The sequence below is a fragment of the Neolamprologus multifasciatus genome, chromosome 16 (assembly GCF_963576455.1).
Source record: "Neolamprologus multifasciatus chromosome 16, fNeoMul1.2, whole genome shotgun sequence".
NCBI lineage: Eukaryota > Metazoa > Chordata > Actinopteri > Cichliformes > Cichlidae > Neolamprologus > Neolamprologus multifasciatus.
The window spans coordinates 25,592,974-25,609,551 of NC_140454.1; the positions used below are offsets into that span (position 1 = coordinate 25,592,974).

Genomic DNA, 16,578 nt, shown 5'->3' on the forward strand with positions numbered 1-16,578 from the left:
GTCATGCTTCTATCATTTAAGAAACATTTCTAAATTGAGCCCCATAGTGTCTCATACTGAACTGGAGATTGTTATTCATGCATTCATTTCATCACGATTGGACTACTGTAATTCACTGTTTACATGTCTAAACAAAAACTCCCTTGAGCGTCTGCAGATTGTCCAAAACGCTGCAGCAAGGCTTCTGACAAAAACATCTAAGTACTCTCATGTGACACCATTGCTTATACAGCTGCACTGGCTTCCCGTTGAATTCAGAGTCCATTTTAAGATTCTGGTTCTGACATTTAAGGCTCTTCAAGAACAAGCACCAGCGTACATCATCGAACTTTTACAGCCCTATGCCCCTAGTAGGTCCCTGAGGTCTTGTGATCAGGGCCTACTTGTTATTCAGTATACAAGACTGAAAACCAAGGGTGATAGAGCTTTTGCTACTGTGGCCGCCAGACTGTGGAATTCTCTTCCTCAGAACTTAAGATCTGCAGACTCAGTGATTACTTTTAAAAAACAGCTAAAAACACATCTTTTTAAAATTGCATTTTGTTAACTTTTGACTGTTTTTTTTTTTTTTTACCTTGTAAAGCACTTTGTGATCTTTTATCTAGAAATGTGCTATATAAATAAAATTTTACTTACTTACTTACTTACCCATTATTTGCCACCATCCCTTAAAGTGAGTAAAGAGGTCATTGCCATTTCACATAGTTCTTTGAAAGCAGGTGACTCAGAACTTCTGAGACAAAAATATCTGACTTGGTGTTTGTGAGCTGACCCTTTTGAGTGATCAATATTACCTTAAGTATTAAGCAGAAATTTCTTTCCTAAATGTTGCTAGCACTGGTTAATTGATTGACATATTGAGACAATTATTGTTTGTTAAACAAGTTCAAAAGCATCTAATTTATCATTTTTGTTTGAAAGATCTCTTAAAATCACCATTATACACCATTTCACCTTTGCAGACATTACATTTAAGCATTTGCATGCTTTTACTGTTAAAGGAGAGGCTTTGTTGTAATGAAGTAATAATACAAGAAGTAATAATACATGTGCAATAATAACAGTGTGCAATACAAATACACTTATTCTTCTTTTTTATTACTAAGTTATTATACTGTGTTGTGTTGTTTGTGTTGCGTTGTGATGTGTCATATCGTGTCGTGTTGTGTTATATGTAGTGCTGACGTAGGACAGTTTTCCAATTTCATTGGACTACTGTACTATGTATGACTGTGCAATGACAATAAAGAGTTATCTTATCTTATCTTACAAATTATAATAATGATAATAACGGCCCGCAGAATTCAAGTTAATAGCATATCTTATCATAATACCCAAGTGAACTCCTAACCATACTATACATGACCAAAAATATTGATCAGTTTGAGCTCAAGAACCTAAAAATTAATTTAATCCCTTGTGACCAAGAAACCGATCTTGTATTTTCTTGATATTGATGTCCGCCACTGGTTTGATTACTTTATGTTCCTTTGTTCCTTTTTTCCTCAGTTCATGAATAAAGCAATCATGGAGGTTAAGTGAATGGCCTTGAATTTTGCTTGATTGCAAGCTGCCAGATTGCTGCAATTTAAATCATTTCCCCCCCTAAAGCTTCAGTTTTTAATGAAAATGCCCTCTCTGTGTGGTTTTTTTTTGTTGCTGCAGGCCAGTGGGGTCAGTGTACCGGTGAGGAGTGTGGCTCTGGTGGGGTTCAGACAAGGACAATATGGTGCATCCACATGGAGGGCTGGACCACACATCACTCCCACTGCCATCACATGGAGAAACCAGAAAGCCAGAGACAGTGTTTTAAAGTCTGCGACTGGCACCAGGATCTCTTCGAGTGGGAGGCGTCAGAGTGGGGGAGCTGTGTTCTTGTTCCTTTCTTTTCCAATGAGCTCAAGTTGAGGGCAACTGAGTGCATTACAGCACAGCATGGGATCCAGAGGCGCAAAGTCTACTGCGTACGCACCTCAAATCGAACCACAGTCAGTTCGAGGATATGTGAATTCTTTTCCCAAAAACCACCTGTGGAGCAGGCATGCCTTGTCCCCTGCCCCCAGGACTGTGTGGTTTCAGACTTCAACTCTTGGTCAAGTTGCAGCAAAACCTGCGGTGCTGGCCTGCAGCATCGGACTCGACATGTTCTGGCCACATCAATGTATGGAGGGGCAAACTGCCCCAACCTAACTGAGACCAGGACTTGTTCCAGCCATGTTGACTGCCCGGCTGGGGAGGACGAGTACCAGTACAGCCTTAAAGTAGGGGCCTGGAGTGAGTGCCGAATGCCCCATCATAAGGATGCCCTATTAAGTGGAAGGACCACAGTGGACTTCAGTACTATGTCCAACGAGAACAACACAGCCACACTGCACACACTAGCGTCTCACCAGCATTTCCATCACACCCACCACCACCTTGCTCATGCGCACATTAAGTACCCCGCGTCGTGGGAACTAGAGGTGGGATACCAGACACGACATGTTCGCTGCACAAGAAGCGATGGCAAAAATGCTATGCTGAGGTAAGCAATATCCTTCAAACCATAAAGAATAGGAAAATCATCTTAATATGGTATATTATAAGGAATACTTATGCCTTTTTCAGTCATTATGCCCCCAAAGTGGCCACCCTACCCCTTCACAACTCTTCAATGCAAAATTCCATCAGTTGCATGATCGTTTAAACTTTTCTTGGTAGATTTCTTACTGTACTTTAAATCTTCAGGTCCCCGGCACTGTGCTGCATTCAAATCTATAACATTTTCTTTGCTATCCTTCACAGTTGGTTGAAAAATGTTCTTTTTGAAAGCTGTCTTTGGTCTGCCCCAAACACATCTACTTTAACCACCGTCAAAAAGTTGTATGCTGGATTTGTCTTTCCAGAGTACATTATTTAACCCCCCACTCAGGGCTGGACTGGGACAAAAATCGGCCCGGGCATTTTGACTAGAGACCGGCCCACCAAAAATGTGACGTCATTCAGGGGTAAAACCGCAAAGGATTCTGGGAACTTGTGGCAAGCGGTACTAGCGCATGCAGGCTTTCAATTGAACTCAGTTACACAGCGATAAAAAGAAAAAAAAATGGCAAGAAACTGTTGTATTATTAACTGCAATAGCCGGTGTTGTGCCAAAAAGTGATTGTCTGCCAAAAAGCGATTTCCGGTATTTGCCAAAAACTGATTGCTCGTATTTAAATTGCTATAAGTAACTTGTTGGGCTATAATATGTGAAACATATGTCAAATGCATCCCTCATGGATGACATAAAGTCATATTGAGCTACAAACAACATTAGTGTAACAAGGTAGAAGCCGCAATCAGTCTTTGGCAGTGACTTTTATATAACCTTTATTTATGCTGGTAAAAAAAAGTCTAATTAACATTAAAAATGTCTTTTGTAAGAAGTAGTTGGACAGCAGAAATGGCTCAAATATTACAATAGTTCTGTAAAAATATTTAAAGTGGGGATAAAGGACCGGATTGGTTATAATGTAAGTACAATAACACAGAGTTGTAAAGATACTTGAAAAAACAGATAATTTTTTAATGCCATATATAGCCCCTTTGTAAACGCTGTTCACCGAAGTCTATTTACCAACATAGATATTAAACATAAAAAATACACGCAAACATTGGAAATCAGTTTTTGGCAGGCAATCACTTTTTGGCACAACACCTGTTGCATGACAGCCACAGGAAGCCGACAGGTAAAGAGATCGGTTGTTATCGGATTACGTCGTGGAAATTGTTTAAGCCATGTTTCCGAAGTAACAAAGAGCCGATGGATGGCCTATAAGATTGCTAAACAAGGGGGAGGGTGCATCCGACCTCCTCGGCTGTAATTGGTCCAGCCCAGAGTTGATCATGACCAATTGGCCAATCCAACACCTTTCATTATTTATACCCTTCCAAAGAAAAAAAAAAATCGATCGGCCCATAAAAACAAAAAATCGCCAGCGGCCCACCGGGCAGATGCCCGGTATGCCCGATGGCCAGTCCAGCTACACTGCAAAAAAACCCTTCTCTCCCCCTATGGTTCATTGGCAAAATTAAACCTTTGCTCTAAAATGTCTAACACACAGCAAAATACTTTCTCCTGACACATCCCCCATGATTTTCAAATTTCTGAAATATTTATCTGATAGTATACACTTACAGTTTGTTCATCCTAGAATAAAATGCGGGCTTTACTGGAAACTGTTTTTCAAATGCACTGCTCTAAGGCTGACATTGCTGGGGCAATCATTCCTGGAAAAATTGGCAGTTCTTTGAAATCAACCATACATGTAAAAAATTTTGCTTTTCGTTTCTTTTTCCCACTGGGATCCACAAACCCATTTTTCCCTCTGTCAGACCACATACCTCAATGGTATAGAAAGACTGATTCCACCTGTTACCCCCTAAGGACATTCTAATAATTGGCGCCAAATAGAACCCTGGATTCTAATTTTCTGGATTTCAAGGTGTGATAAATGTTGTGGTGCACCTGATTTGTTCTCATATGAAAACAGCAGTGCTGTATAATCTTTCTTTCTTGTGTTTTTTTTTTTTTTTTGTACTGTATCCAAGCGGAAATGTTTGCAGGTTTAATAATGAAAGGAAATATCTGTAGTTTGTTTCTCTTTCATCAGTTTACTTTTCCTCTGATGAAGCGTGTAGAGAGTTTTCAAAATTATAGGAGCTGAATGTTGTTGTCTGTCAGGCAAAATAATCCTAATGGACACTATTGTTGATTTTTTTTTAATAAAAGAGAGGCATAATCAATGCTCACCACCTCTCATGAGATGTATTCAGTGAAATAAAATGGTTTTTATTGATGGCCGTTATTTATTCAATTATTACTAGATTATATGAGGGCTGATGTTTGACCAGCATTTCAGCAAGGAAGGGAGGCATTATTGTGTTAAATGTCAAGTGTTGCCCCCCTTCCACTCTCTGCTGTTAGAGCTAACCTTGGTATTTGGATTTGATAAGAATGGATTTTTCTACACGTACTTGCACACAAAGCAAAAAGCAGAGCACACACAAATGCACACCTACACATGCTGTGTCTCAAACACACACATACACAAATACACAGTAACAAACAACATTCTGTCTTGTGTTTTTTTGTTTTGGTTTGTTTTTCTCATACAGAAAGAAAATCATTGCATGTATATTGCATTGATTAAATGCCACCATACCATTTTCTTGGTGTAAAGTGTCATTATTAGCTGGCTGTTAAAATCCATTTCTGACTGCCACCATTGTTTCAGAGACCACATTTCAATCATGTTGTTTCAATTGAGCCTTTTATTGCTCCATATTACTTTTTTATTTATAATAAGGCATACTGCATTGAAGTTGTACAGCATTTAATTGTCATATCAATTTTCTTGTGATTGCTCTTGCTTGTTGCCATTTTGGACAGAGGAGTTTAAAAGTCGTTTATCTTGCCACAGATCTCTTTTCACTGACATGTTTTTTTGTCCTGTGGTTTGAAAAAAGGATTTTATTTTGCATTGCTCGATTAGCACTTATTTTATCTAAGGAGGTGTGGCGCTTTTGAAATAGATTTCCCACGTGTATTGTGCTTCATTTTACTCTACTTACAGCCTCATTACAAGGAGAAAGTATAAAAATGATCTTGTATCTCAATAACCCGACTAATTCAACTTCCAAGATTAGCCAACAAAAACTGTAATTGGATGAGAAAACACATGCTTTTGGTTTGGGATTAGCCTATTAAATGGCCATAGTCTGGTTATCATGGCTAAGGATATGGCTAATTTAGGCTTACCACCACCACCTAGATGGTTCACTGGGTTATGACTTCATTTATGGGGTCATTATACAGTGGTGTCAATTCTTGGCAGTCCCAGATTTACTACTGGTACAAGTTGACTGTACTTTCCCCCAGGAGATCACTGTTTGTGCCATGTGATATTGTTGTTGTTTTTTTAAACTCTCATTTCCATTTATTTCCATGTCACTCTTTTAGTTTTTGTCACACAAAAAACTATCGTGCAGAAGATGTATGGGTCAGTTACATGGTTTGGCACTATAGTGGGTTGGACAGCAGCAGCAGCAGCAGTTTAATGGGATAATAGCATTAAAATCATGACTAATGACTAATGTGCTTCGTTAACATCTCTGAGTGAGCTCTTTGTGGCACTTGTGTAAAAGATTGACTTTGTCTTGAGATCTGTGTTAACAGGATGTACTTTAAATTCTTGAGTGGACGAAGTAAAGGTCATTTATTCAACAACAAATCAACATAACCACTTGCTCATAGGGTCTCATACCTCTCCATCGGCAAATCCAATTAAATCCAAACAACATCTATTTATAGCTTGCTTTGTGTACAACTGCACTCTCAAACTTTAAAGGGGTCACAAAGATATCGTGTTATGAAATAAAATTTCCTTGACATGACAGTAATTTACTCTCCTCAATCTGCAGCCTCTGTACGAAGGACAAATCCCCACTGACCTTCCAAACATGCGTGATCCCCAAAGACTGTCAGACATCCGTTTGGTCATCGTGGAGCCCCTGCTCTAAGACCTGCCGGTCCACCGACCTATCCCCTGGCTACCGCCTCCGGTCACGGATCATGACTCAGATCCCAGTTGGCGGGGGGAAGCGATGTCCTGCCCTTGAGGAAAAAGAAGCTTGCAATATCATAGGCGATTTACTTCCAAACTGCCCCAGGTAATTTTTTTATTTTTTTTTAAACAGAGATCATCTTTATTGCTTCTTAAGGCCACAATCTTCAAATGAACGTTCTTTTCATTTGCAGTTTCCCCAACGCATGACAAACTTGAGGACCAAATAAGGGTTTTTAATTTGCGTTCTTTGAACAAATTCACCTTAATAATTATGAGAGAAAGCCTAGAGGTTAAAATATTTATGACTTTACTATTGAATTGATTTGTGCACACTGTTTTTTTAGCATCATTTTAATTATCTTGTGGCAGCCACAATAATCTTGTGTACTGTAGGGAGTTCCTGACCCAAAAGACATGACATAATAAAAAGAGGGCTTGACAGAATGCCATTGTATTGGGGCATTTGGGTTACGATAGGATTTAGCTAATATAACATGCACACAACAAAGTAGTCAATGGAGAATTACTTTCCCTGCTGGTAGATTTTGTTTTATTTGCTGAATCTACACTGAGTGCCTGAGAGCAGAGGATTTACATGATTAGGGAAAACTCATTACGGAAATTAAGCATTTGATAGATTACTACAGGCTGTTGTTCTGGTAAACTCCTCAAATATTATTGCTTTCTGCATCACTGCATTTTTCATAGATGAAACCAAACATTTGTTTAGAAGTTTTGAAATCAAAATAATCACCCCCCCCCCCCCCCCACACACACACACCCCTTCTTCTGACATACTGTGAGAGATGCTTTTTTTACTAATTTGTCTTTTGCTTTGTGTGACTCTTTGAAAGCAACTGGCACGGCTTTGTGTATACTGAGGCTTTATCCTTCTTAAGTATGATCATTTATCAATTTATTTCTTAATGGATTACAACTTTGTTTTTGAAAATACACAAACAAGTGTTGACTTTTTGTAATACATATCAAACAGTGGCTCCATCACTGATTCAATTTAACAGCTTTTAACTCATTAACATTGCAAATATAACTAATTAGCATCCTTGCATGCTCTGTTAGGTATGTGTGGAGGACTACTGACTGGGGCGAATGTCGCATTCTACCCTTACTGAGCCAGCAGAACCGGAGACTGGCAAACATCAGCCTTTTATGTGGAGGGGGCATCCAGACCAGGAAGACCTACTGTGTTCAAGTCCCTGATGCCTCAGCACCACATCACAGAAAGGAGGGTAAGGGGAAAAATACTTTTATTTCAGTTGACCTTGGGCTTGCTGGAAAAACACAGTGACTCAAGAGATTAACCATAAATAATTTTCCATGGTTTGTTTGTGGTTTACATTATTAAGGTGAAGCAGAAAAATACAAACCCAATTCCCACAATATTTGGATGCTGTTTTAAATGTAAATTAAAATGTAAATTAAAAAAATGTAAATAAAACCTTTAAACAATAGTCTGTAAATATCTGGGAGCCAAGAAAACCTGTTGCTGGACTTTAAGAAGAGGAGTGTTGCCCTTTTCTTGCCTGATAAAAGATTCTAGGTGCTCAACAGTCCTGGGTGTTTGCTGTCATATTCTGCACTCCATAATACATCAAGTGTTTTCAGTTGGGGAAAGGTGTGTACTGCAGGCACCAGGAGTCTTCTGCTACAAAGCTATGCTTTTCCAGTAGCTACAAAACATGGTTTAGCATCGTCTTGCTGAAATATGCAAGGGTCATCCTTGAAAAAAGGAGCGTATGTAGCTGTAAAACCAGCGTATGCCTTTAAGCATTGATGTGAAAGGTATGGGGGTCATCTGAATTTACGAAGGTGCACTGATGGACCCCCATACTATCAAAGATGCAGGCTTTTTCAGTGAGCACTTTTTCGTCACTGCCTCTCCTCTTTAGTTCAGAGGGCACGACATCCATATTTTACAGAAAGTACTTCAAATTTAAATTCTGACCACAGAAGAGTTTTCCACTTCCCCTCAGTCCATTTTAAATGAGCTTTGGCCCAGACAGCATGGTGGCATTTATGAATCACATTCACATATGGCTTCTTCTTTGCATGATAGAGCTTTAGCCTGCATTTGTGGATGGCACGCTGAACTGCACTCACAGACAATGATTTCTGAAGTGTTCTTGAGCCCATGCAGTGATTTCCATGACGCAATTATGACTGCTTTTAGTACAGCGAGGCCTGAGAGCCATAGGATCATGGGCAACCAGTGTGGATCTACAGCCTTCTCTCTTGATTTCTCCAGATTCTCTGAATGTTTTGATGATATTATGTACTGTAAATGATGGGATATCCACAATTTGATGTGTCTTAAATTGTTCCAAAATTTACACAAACAGTTTCTTTGCACATTGTTGAAGCTCTAGTCATCTCTACCTCTGAAAAGCTTTGCCTCTCTAAGATGTTCTTTTTATATTCAGTCATGGTACTGACCGGTTGCTAATTAAACTAACTAGTTGCAAAATGTTCCTCCAGCTGTTTCTTTTTAGTACCACTTACTTTTCCAACCTTTTAAGAGACATGTTGTTGCCATCAAATCCAAAATAGTTTTGGGTACGAAACAAAAAATGATAAACATTCTTCATTGCTGTAAATGATATGTGTTTTAAGTACAACTAGACAGCGTCTTACTAAAAGAGTCTTTTACCAAGGTACAATATCATATAAGATCTGGACCAACAGTGGGGCACTGTTATGCATGTGAAATTGTTATTTGTCTAAAGAGCTTGGAAAGAAAAGTTCCCTAAACCCAAAACCCCCTAGAATTACTGGCTTTTTTATTTTCTGGTGCAAGTCCCGAGGTGTTAATCACCCCTGCTGAGATTTTCACAGGTCGTCAGCTCGTTGCTTGAAGACATTTCACTTCTCATCCGAGAAACTTCTTGAGTTATTCAGACACCAACTAGGGAGGATCAGAAAGACAAACGCAACAACATTGTCATCCCCCATGTTGCCGGTTTATCAGAAAAACTCAGGAGAGTCTTCTTCAAGCATGACATCCCAGTGTACTTCAGACCCAGCCACACACTCAGACAAAACTGGTTTATCCCAAACTCCTAAACACAAACTTAGCAACGTAGTGTATGCTGTACAGTGTAGCGAGGAATGCTCAAACCTCTACATTGGAGAGACAAAACAGCCACTTCATAAACGTATTACACGACATAGAAGAGCCATCTCGATGGGACAAGACTCGGCTGTCCATCTGCATCTAAAGGACAAAGGTCACTGTTTCGAGGATGCCAATATTCACATTTTGGACAGAGAGGACAGATGGTTTGAAAGAGGAGTGAAAGAAGCCCTCTATGTCCACTGTGAGCGACCATCTTTGAACAGAGGCGGTGGTTTATGACACCAACTGTCTGCCATCTATAATCCAGTTTTGAGATCCCTCCCCAGACGCCTCAATGCCCACTCACATCCTGGGCCTGTTGACCTCAGGAAATCACATCATAGGGTGGGGCCAGGTTTCACAGCGGGTTCACCCAAAACCTTTGATTGTGACCTACACCCATTTTTACAAATTGGCTCATGTGATTAGGTAGAGGATCAACAGGACCCCTGTGACCCCCTTGGGGGACACTCCCCAAGGACTTAAATCTGGGACTCTCCACCATTTGACGTTAGAACTGAAGGAGCTTCTCAGATGAGAGGTGGAACGTCTTCAAGCAACTTAAAGAAGTCCAGACACTTTTCTTTCCAAGCTCTTTAGACTACGATGACCTGGATAATTGAGAACCTTCACAGAGAAATTGCTAATTGTACTTCTGAAAGTGTGAAAGTGCAGTTTTTTCATGAACCTACAAGCATTGGGCCTCTTTGGTCAGAAAATAATGCAGATTCATTATCAAACTAAGAGACAGCAAATATAAAATGGCACTTAAACCAGGAAAGCTACTAAAGATGCAAATGAAATTAACATTCAGCAAGTTTTCCACATCTCACAAATGTTGCTTTTGTTCAGTAAAAAGGTTTTTGAATTTCTGCTTTAAAAAAAAAAAGAATTAAATGAGACTGTTCAAATGAAAAAAAAAGTGCTTGCAGAACAGTTTTTGACTGATATTCCTTACTCACAAGCCACTGTATAAGACTGCGGGAAATATTCCTCTTCAGTAAGCACATCAGTGTGTCTATGGTCATGCCCCACTGTACTGAGACTAAAAACCTACTTTTAGTCAGGCTATGTCCAGCTAAGGTAAAAAATTTAAAAAAAAAATACACCTGTAACGATGCTAAATGAACTGAGCTCTTTTTTCCGCTACAATCCTTATTTTACCCTGTACAGTACATTGGATTGTATATTACAGAGATGATACTGTCTATTATAGAAAACTGTAACTGGGCAAGTCACTTTAGAAGAATAAGATTGTGATTCAGTTTTATTGAGCTTTATCTATTTTTTAAAGTTAAGTTTAAGTTAAACAAACAAGGTCAAAAATATTATATTTATACTGAAATCACACCAAAGCCTTACAATAAAAAGGAATCTTTAGCAGTGAGAGAAGAAACTGGTGAGGCAAGCCAGATTTTCTCAGGCACATCATCCCTAAACGGGCGAGGCCTCACAGCTAACACTCACTGAGGTGAGAACAGTTAACAGGTTCTTGCCTGAGGATCTGAGGCTGCGCACCGGTTGGTACAGGAACAGGTATTTCAGCATGTATTCTGAATGCAGGCCGTGAAGACCTTTAAAAGTGATAAGTACAATCTTAAAATCGATCCTTAAAGTGATGGGCAGCCAGTGTAGCGTCTTTAAGATTAGTGTAATATAATTTTTCTTGGTTGTTGTAAGAAGTCTGGGTTTTTTTTCCACATTTTGCACAGTCTGATTTTTTTTATGCTTTCTGATTGATACGAGTTTAAAAGACCGCTACAAAAATCCAAAACCATGAATGACACTGAGCGTCACTAAAGCCCATGAACAGATAAAGGACTGAGGGAGGACTTCATGGTTGGATGCAGATTGTCTGTACCAGTGATAAGAATTCCTCTTTTATTTGAATTTAATTTAAAAAAAAAAAATTAACCAGCAAATTCTAATATAAGAATGTCTGCGTGTTATCAACATAGCAGTGGAATGAAATATTCCTTCTCTGTATAATAATCTAATCTATAATGTGGTCAGGAGGTAGCATGCATACATACCAGCTATTACCAAGCAAACTGTTTCTTTAAGAGAAATCTAGTTTCTTTTTTAGAAAACAAGCAAAACATTTTGCGACCTAAAAGTGTGAGAGACAGGAGGAAAGTGTGTTTTCACGTTTTTTTCAAATATGGCATACAAGCTGAAGTAAATGTGAAATATTACTTTAATTCAAACGCTGAGTAGAACTTATCATCCCTCCCACTGTGAACTGTGGCTGCAATATCAGGAAATGTATAACTATTAAAGCCCTGTAATAAAATGTAGACAGACTGCATAAATATCTGAGGTTAGTCAAGGTGCAGACGTGAAGAAAATAAGGAACTGCTGTTAGTCAAATAATAAGAACTACTTTTTTATATATAGTTTGTGCATTTAATGTATCTTGTTTATTGCCGGAGCTATATTGAAGTTCAGTTGAAGGTAGAGACTGAAAATAATGTAAAGTATAGTTTTACAATATGACCCAAAAAATATTAACGGATAATCTAGTCAGATTCATTATTTTGGTTCAGGCAGTTGGGGCAACAATTGCATCTGTTTAAAGACTTCTTTGTTGTTTTGTCACACATCCTTAAGAAAAAATGTCTTTATGTGTTGTAGTCATTTTGCAAAGAGATATACTGCCAAATAATGCTAGACAACATTGATGATTATTTATTTGTTGGTTAAACCGATTTCAATTTGGTCTCCAATGCAATGGCCCTGGGGGTTCTCCCCTAAACTTAATCAGCTTAGCTGGCTGGGATTCCTTTATTATTGCAGGACATGTTTATTTGCAGCTCACAACAACGGGGAAGGGAATTGCCTCTGTGTTTTCATTGTTCTACATTTGGCATATTGCCCATGTTTCAGTTGATGCAAAAAAAAAGATAAGCAAAAGAACAAAAATCTCTATCAACACTTCAGAAACCCAGTCTAACCCTCCTAAGTCTGTTCAGAACATGTGGCACACACAATATGGCAAGTTGTGGCAGCAGGAAGACATCGACCGTTACTGAATATTTATGAACAGAAAGGTGATACTTTCTAATTAACAAAATTAAAGTTAAAAATAACTTTAAGAATAGACTAACATGCATACTAAGTATTTAATTTATCTTTTTAATTAAACACAGTAGGTAGTTTTTAATGGCTGCCAACTGTAAGATTCTCTTTTTGCAAATCGCATCTTTGCCTCCCCTTAAAACACAACAGTTTATCAAATAATAACAAGTTAACTTTGCCTCCATCCATATTTTCGTATAGTCCTGACCCAAGTCCTGAGCTGTATGATGGAGGTGTTGCCTTTGGAAGGGAGTGTTCAGAGAAATGCTTGAAGATCAGAAGTATATTTGTGAATGTGCTAAGTATGGAGTACGAATGAAAGCAACTTTTTGAACCACTGGATGTGAGAGACAACATCAATACTTCAAGTTCAGTGTTTACCTTGATGTTACTCGCACAGTTTTACATGATAAACAGATGTGGCTGCAAGGCATGTGGAGAATATAAAGAGCTCAATCAGGTTTTATTAGATGCCTACAACTGTAACACAATTGGCAAACATGATAACACAATTTAGGGAGCAAAGCAGAAAGATCTATACTGCACTTTATCAATGTGTTTAGGCAAGCATCTCATTTTACAAAGGAGATCAAATACCATGTAAATTACTTTTGGTAAAAAGACAAAATGCACAGTGGACATTTAGTGAATATCTCTATGGGCTCTCATTTAAATGGAAATTTGCCTCTCAGTAATGTGCTGAGGTGCATCAAAATGGAATATTAGACTGAATAAATCCCCATGTTGTGGACAGGCAAAAAATAGCCTCTTACTCTGCGAGAGAGACTAATGTCAGAGCCCATTACAGGTGGCTGAGCCGACTGTGATCTTCAAATAATGTCAGCCGTGCTTAGCAGTGAATTGGTCGTACCGTGTCTTGACTTAATATCTCCCTGTTGAGCTGCTGTTTATTCCCTTAGCTGGTCGTTGCCCTCTCAGCTGAGTCTCATGGCAAAATGTTTTAAAGCTATATTGTTCCACAACACAAAACATCACAGTTTTTAGAAAAAAAGCCATTAAAATTTTGCCTTTCATTTTTGTTTCTTTGGGGGGTTTTTTTAGTCTGTTTTATTTTGTTTTTCATTTTGACAGTTTAGTTGGTTTGTCACGGGAACTACTCTCATTAGACTCGGGTTTGATTCTGTGTGTAACAATAACTTTTCTGCTGTTTGTTTTTAGACTTTTTGTCCTTGTTATGGGGCCAATTAGTTTTTCATATATTACTGTCAGACATAGTTTCATATTGTATTTTTATTTTTGTTTTAGACTAATATAATTCTAATTTCACTAAAATTATTCTATTAGAGTTACAAAATTACCACGTTTTGGGTAGACCTTTTCACACCCTTCACCATATATTTTCCTGTTATGCAAGGTTACTGGTTCCTGCCTCTACAATTGGTCCCTCTAAAACTCTAGGTATCTCCTGATTTTACCATCTTTATTGCAAAGTACATTTATGCAGTAGACCAACCCAGCTGTTACAGATTTTCCTGTGAGACTGAACTGGCCTTCCACTTTACCTCTTAAGTTAGAAATAAGCATTTTTCTTGTCTAGTAACCTATTTCTCACCAGCTGTAGTGAGAAAGTTTAAGTTGTAGACTTTACTTTAATACATATCTTGCCAATCAAAACTAACTGCTCTGATAACACATATGCTCATTCAATCACTTTCATATCAACTAGCACGTACAGTATGTTTGTTTGGCTTTCATACCTAAACATATTACTTGCGCGCGCGCACACACACACACACACACACACACACACACACACACACACACACACACACACACTCTACAACTGCCTGTATGTATTTTGACTTGTGGTCGGTTTATCCTTCCCTGTGCTTCTTTTGTTTGTTCAGTGTCCAGGCCTGTAAATGCTAGGCTGTGTGATGGTGAAGAGCCTCCTTTGGCTGTCCAGTACTGCTCCATTCCCTGCCAGCATTACTGCTTGCTCACCGAGTGGTCACCCTGGGATGCCTGTCTATATGACAGCTGCGAAGAACCACATGGGAAGAAAGGTATGCTGAAAAATTTATATAAAAATGAACAGGCTTTCGCTTTTGAAATATTTGGATCATTGCATTTTCCAACTATACATATGTGTACCTGTCACAAGCATTATATCGCAGCTCAAACTGGATGGAGTGAGGCAACATACAAACAGATATTCTTGGTTTCTGTGACGATATTTATTGTCAAACAAAAAAAAGAAAGAATGAGAACAAGAAGATGAAATAAATTGCAGAAATGAGACAAACTGCATGAGCCTGTGAGTGATGCCAAATCAAAGAAAGGAACAAAACCAAGCGTGGGCTAACATCGTTTACCGAAGAACTTACTACAAAAGAAGATAGAAATCAAATCTAACTAACTCTTTGCCCAAAACAAACTACAGAGCAGCAACATCCTTGCAGCAAATGTGGCTAAACTGAAAAACAAGTAAGGCATGTGCACTGTTAGTGGAGCGTGTGTGGATATGTGTCTAAACCGGACCCAGCCGCAGGCAGTAACGGTTACTTCAAACACAGAGTTAAGTCTACCTGGTACCTGTGTTCAACCTTGATTGATTGATTTATTGACTGGTAATTTATTTCAACATGTGAACAATATACAAGTACATTTAGAAAAGAAAATAAGAAAGAAAAAAAAAATACTATACAAAAAAAAAACGTTCTGGTTAATTTACATGTTGAAAGGGAGTGGGAAGAAGTAAACACTTATTTACCTTACAGGCTGTATCTGCAAAATATGTCCTTTAAGTGTCTGCTCGTAGTGTTCACAAGCTAAATAAGGGTCTCAAACAAAAGGTACAGAACATGGAGACATCAACATCCATGCTGAGCTTAAATAAGACATCAACTAATTGGTAAGCTTGATTGTAAGAAGTTCTTCTTATGACCCGGCAGCAAAGGCAGGTGGAAAGCAGTGTGACTGGAATTGTCACAGGACCATTCACAACAGAATCTACGTTTGACCAAATACGCTCTTGAGTTAAGCACATGGAGGCGACGGGGCTCATGACCATGGCACAAAGCTTGCTTTAAAAAATAACGGGATGCTATTACTAAAAAAAAGAAGAAAAACATTACTGTCTAATGTTTATAATTGCTGCAATTAAGTAACTTTACTTCGAAGTCTAAGAGGTACAGAATATGCTTGCTGGCCAAAAATATCTGACTATGTGACTCAAGTAGATGGGAGACACATCTTAACACGATATCTCAAAATGCATCTTCCACCCAGAAAAACACTCTAATCACTCATGACCGACATAAAAAGAAAGGTAAAAGCAGAACAAGGCAACATTTATCTTTGATGGCACATGTGCGCTTCAAAGCACAGAGAGCAGGAGTTGTATTTCTTGTGATGCATCACCAAAAATTTTTATGTTTGCAATAATAGCCGTGCAGTATTTCAATTATAAATATAATTGAAATACATATAATTTAGTATAAATTATATACTAAAATATAATTTAGTAATGCACTCAGCAATTATATTTCAACAATGAGAAGGTTTGACAATGACTTGTCTTCAATCAAAACCGCAGACCACTCCTAGCCCTAGTGATCACAACAGCCCATGAAACATAATGTAACAACCACAATAACAGACAAAGTGCATTAGAGAGTCCTTTTAAAATGTAGAAACATTGTGTTTCAAGGTGCTTTATTCTTCCAGCTGCCTTCAAAAGTAAAGCACTGTTTTCTCAGAATTACTCTGACCGATAATAAAAGGATGGTCACCAAACAGTATAAAAGATATTAT

The 16,578-nt window shown here is 38.4% G+C and overlaps 1 protein-coding gene across 3 annotated transcripts in view; it reads left to right on the plus strand.

Moving 5' to 3' along the window:
• thsd7ba (thrombospondin, type I, domain containing 7Ba) overlaps nt 1-16,578 on the plus strand; it is a 197,395-nt gene that overhangs the window by 83,424 nt on the left and 97,393 nt on the right. For all 3 annotated transcript variants that reach the window (XM_085134466.1, XM_085134468.1, XM_085134467.1), the window contains exons 4-7: nt 1,666-2,524; nt 6,445-6,693; nt 7,671-7,840; nt 14,670-14,828. In XM_085134466.1, coding sequence (XP_084990592.1) covers nt 1,666-2,524; nt 6,445-6,693; nt 7,671-7,840; nt 14,670-14,828 — 1,437 coding nt within the window. The remainder of the gene's footprint in view (nt 1-1,665; nt 2,525-6,444; nt 6,694-7,670; nt 7,841-14,669; nt 14,829-16,578) is intronic.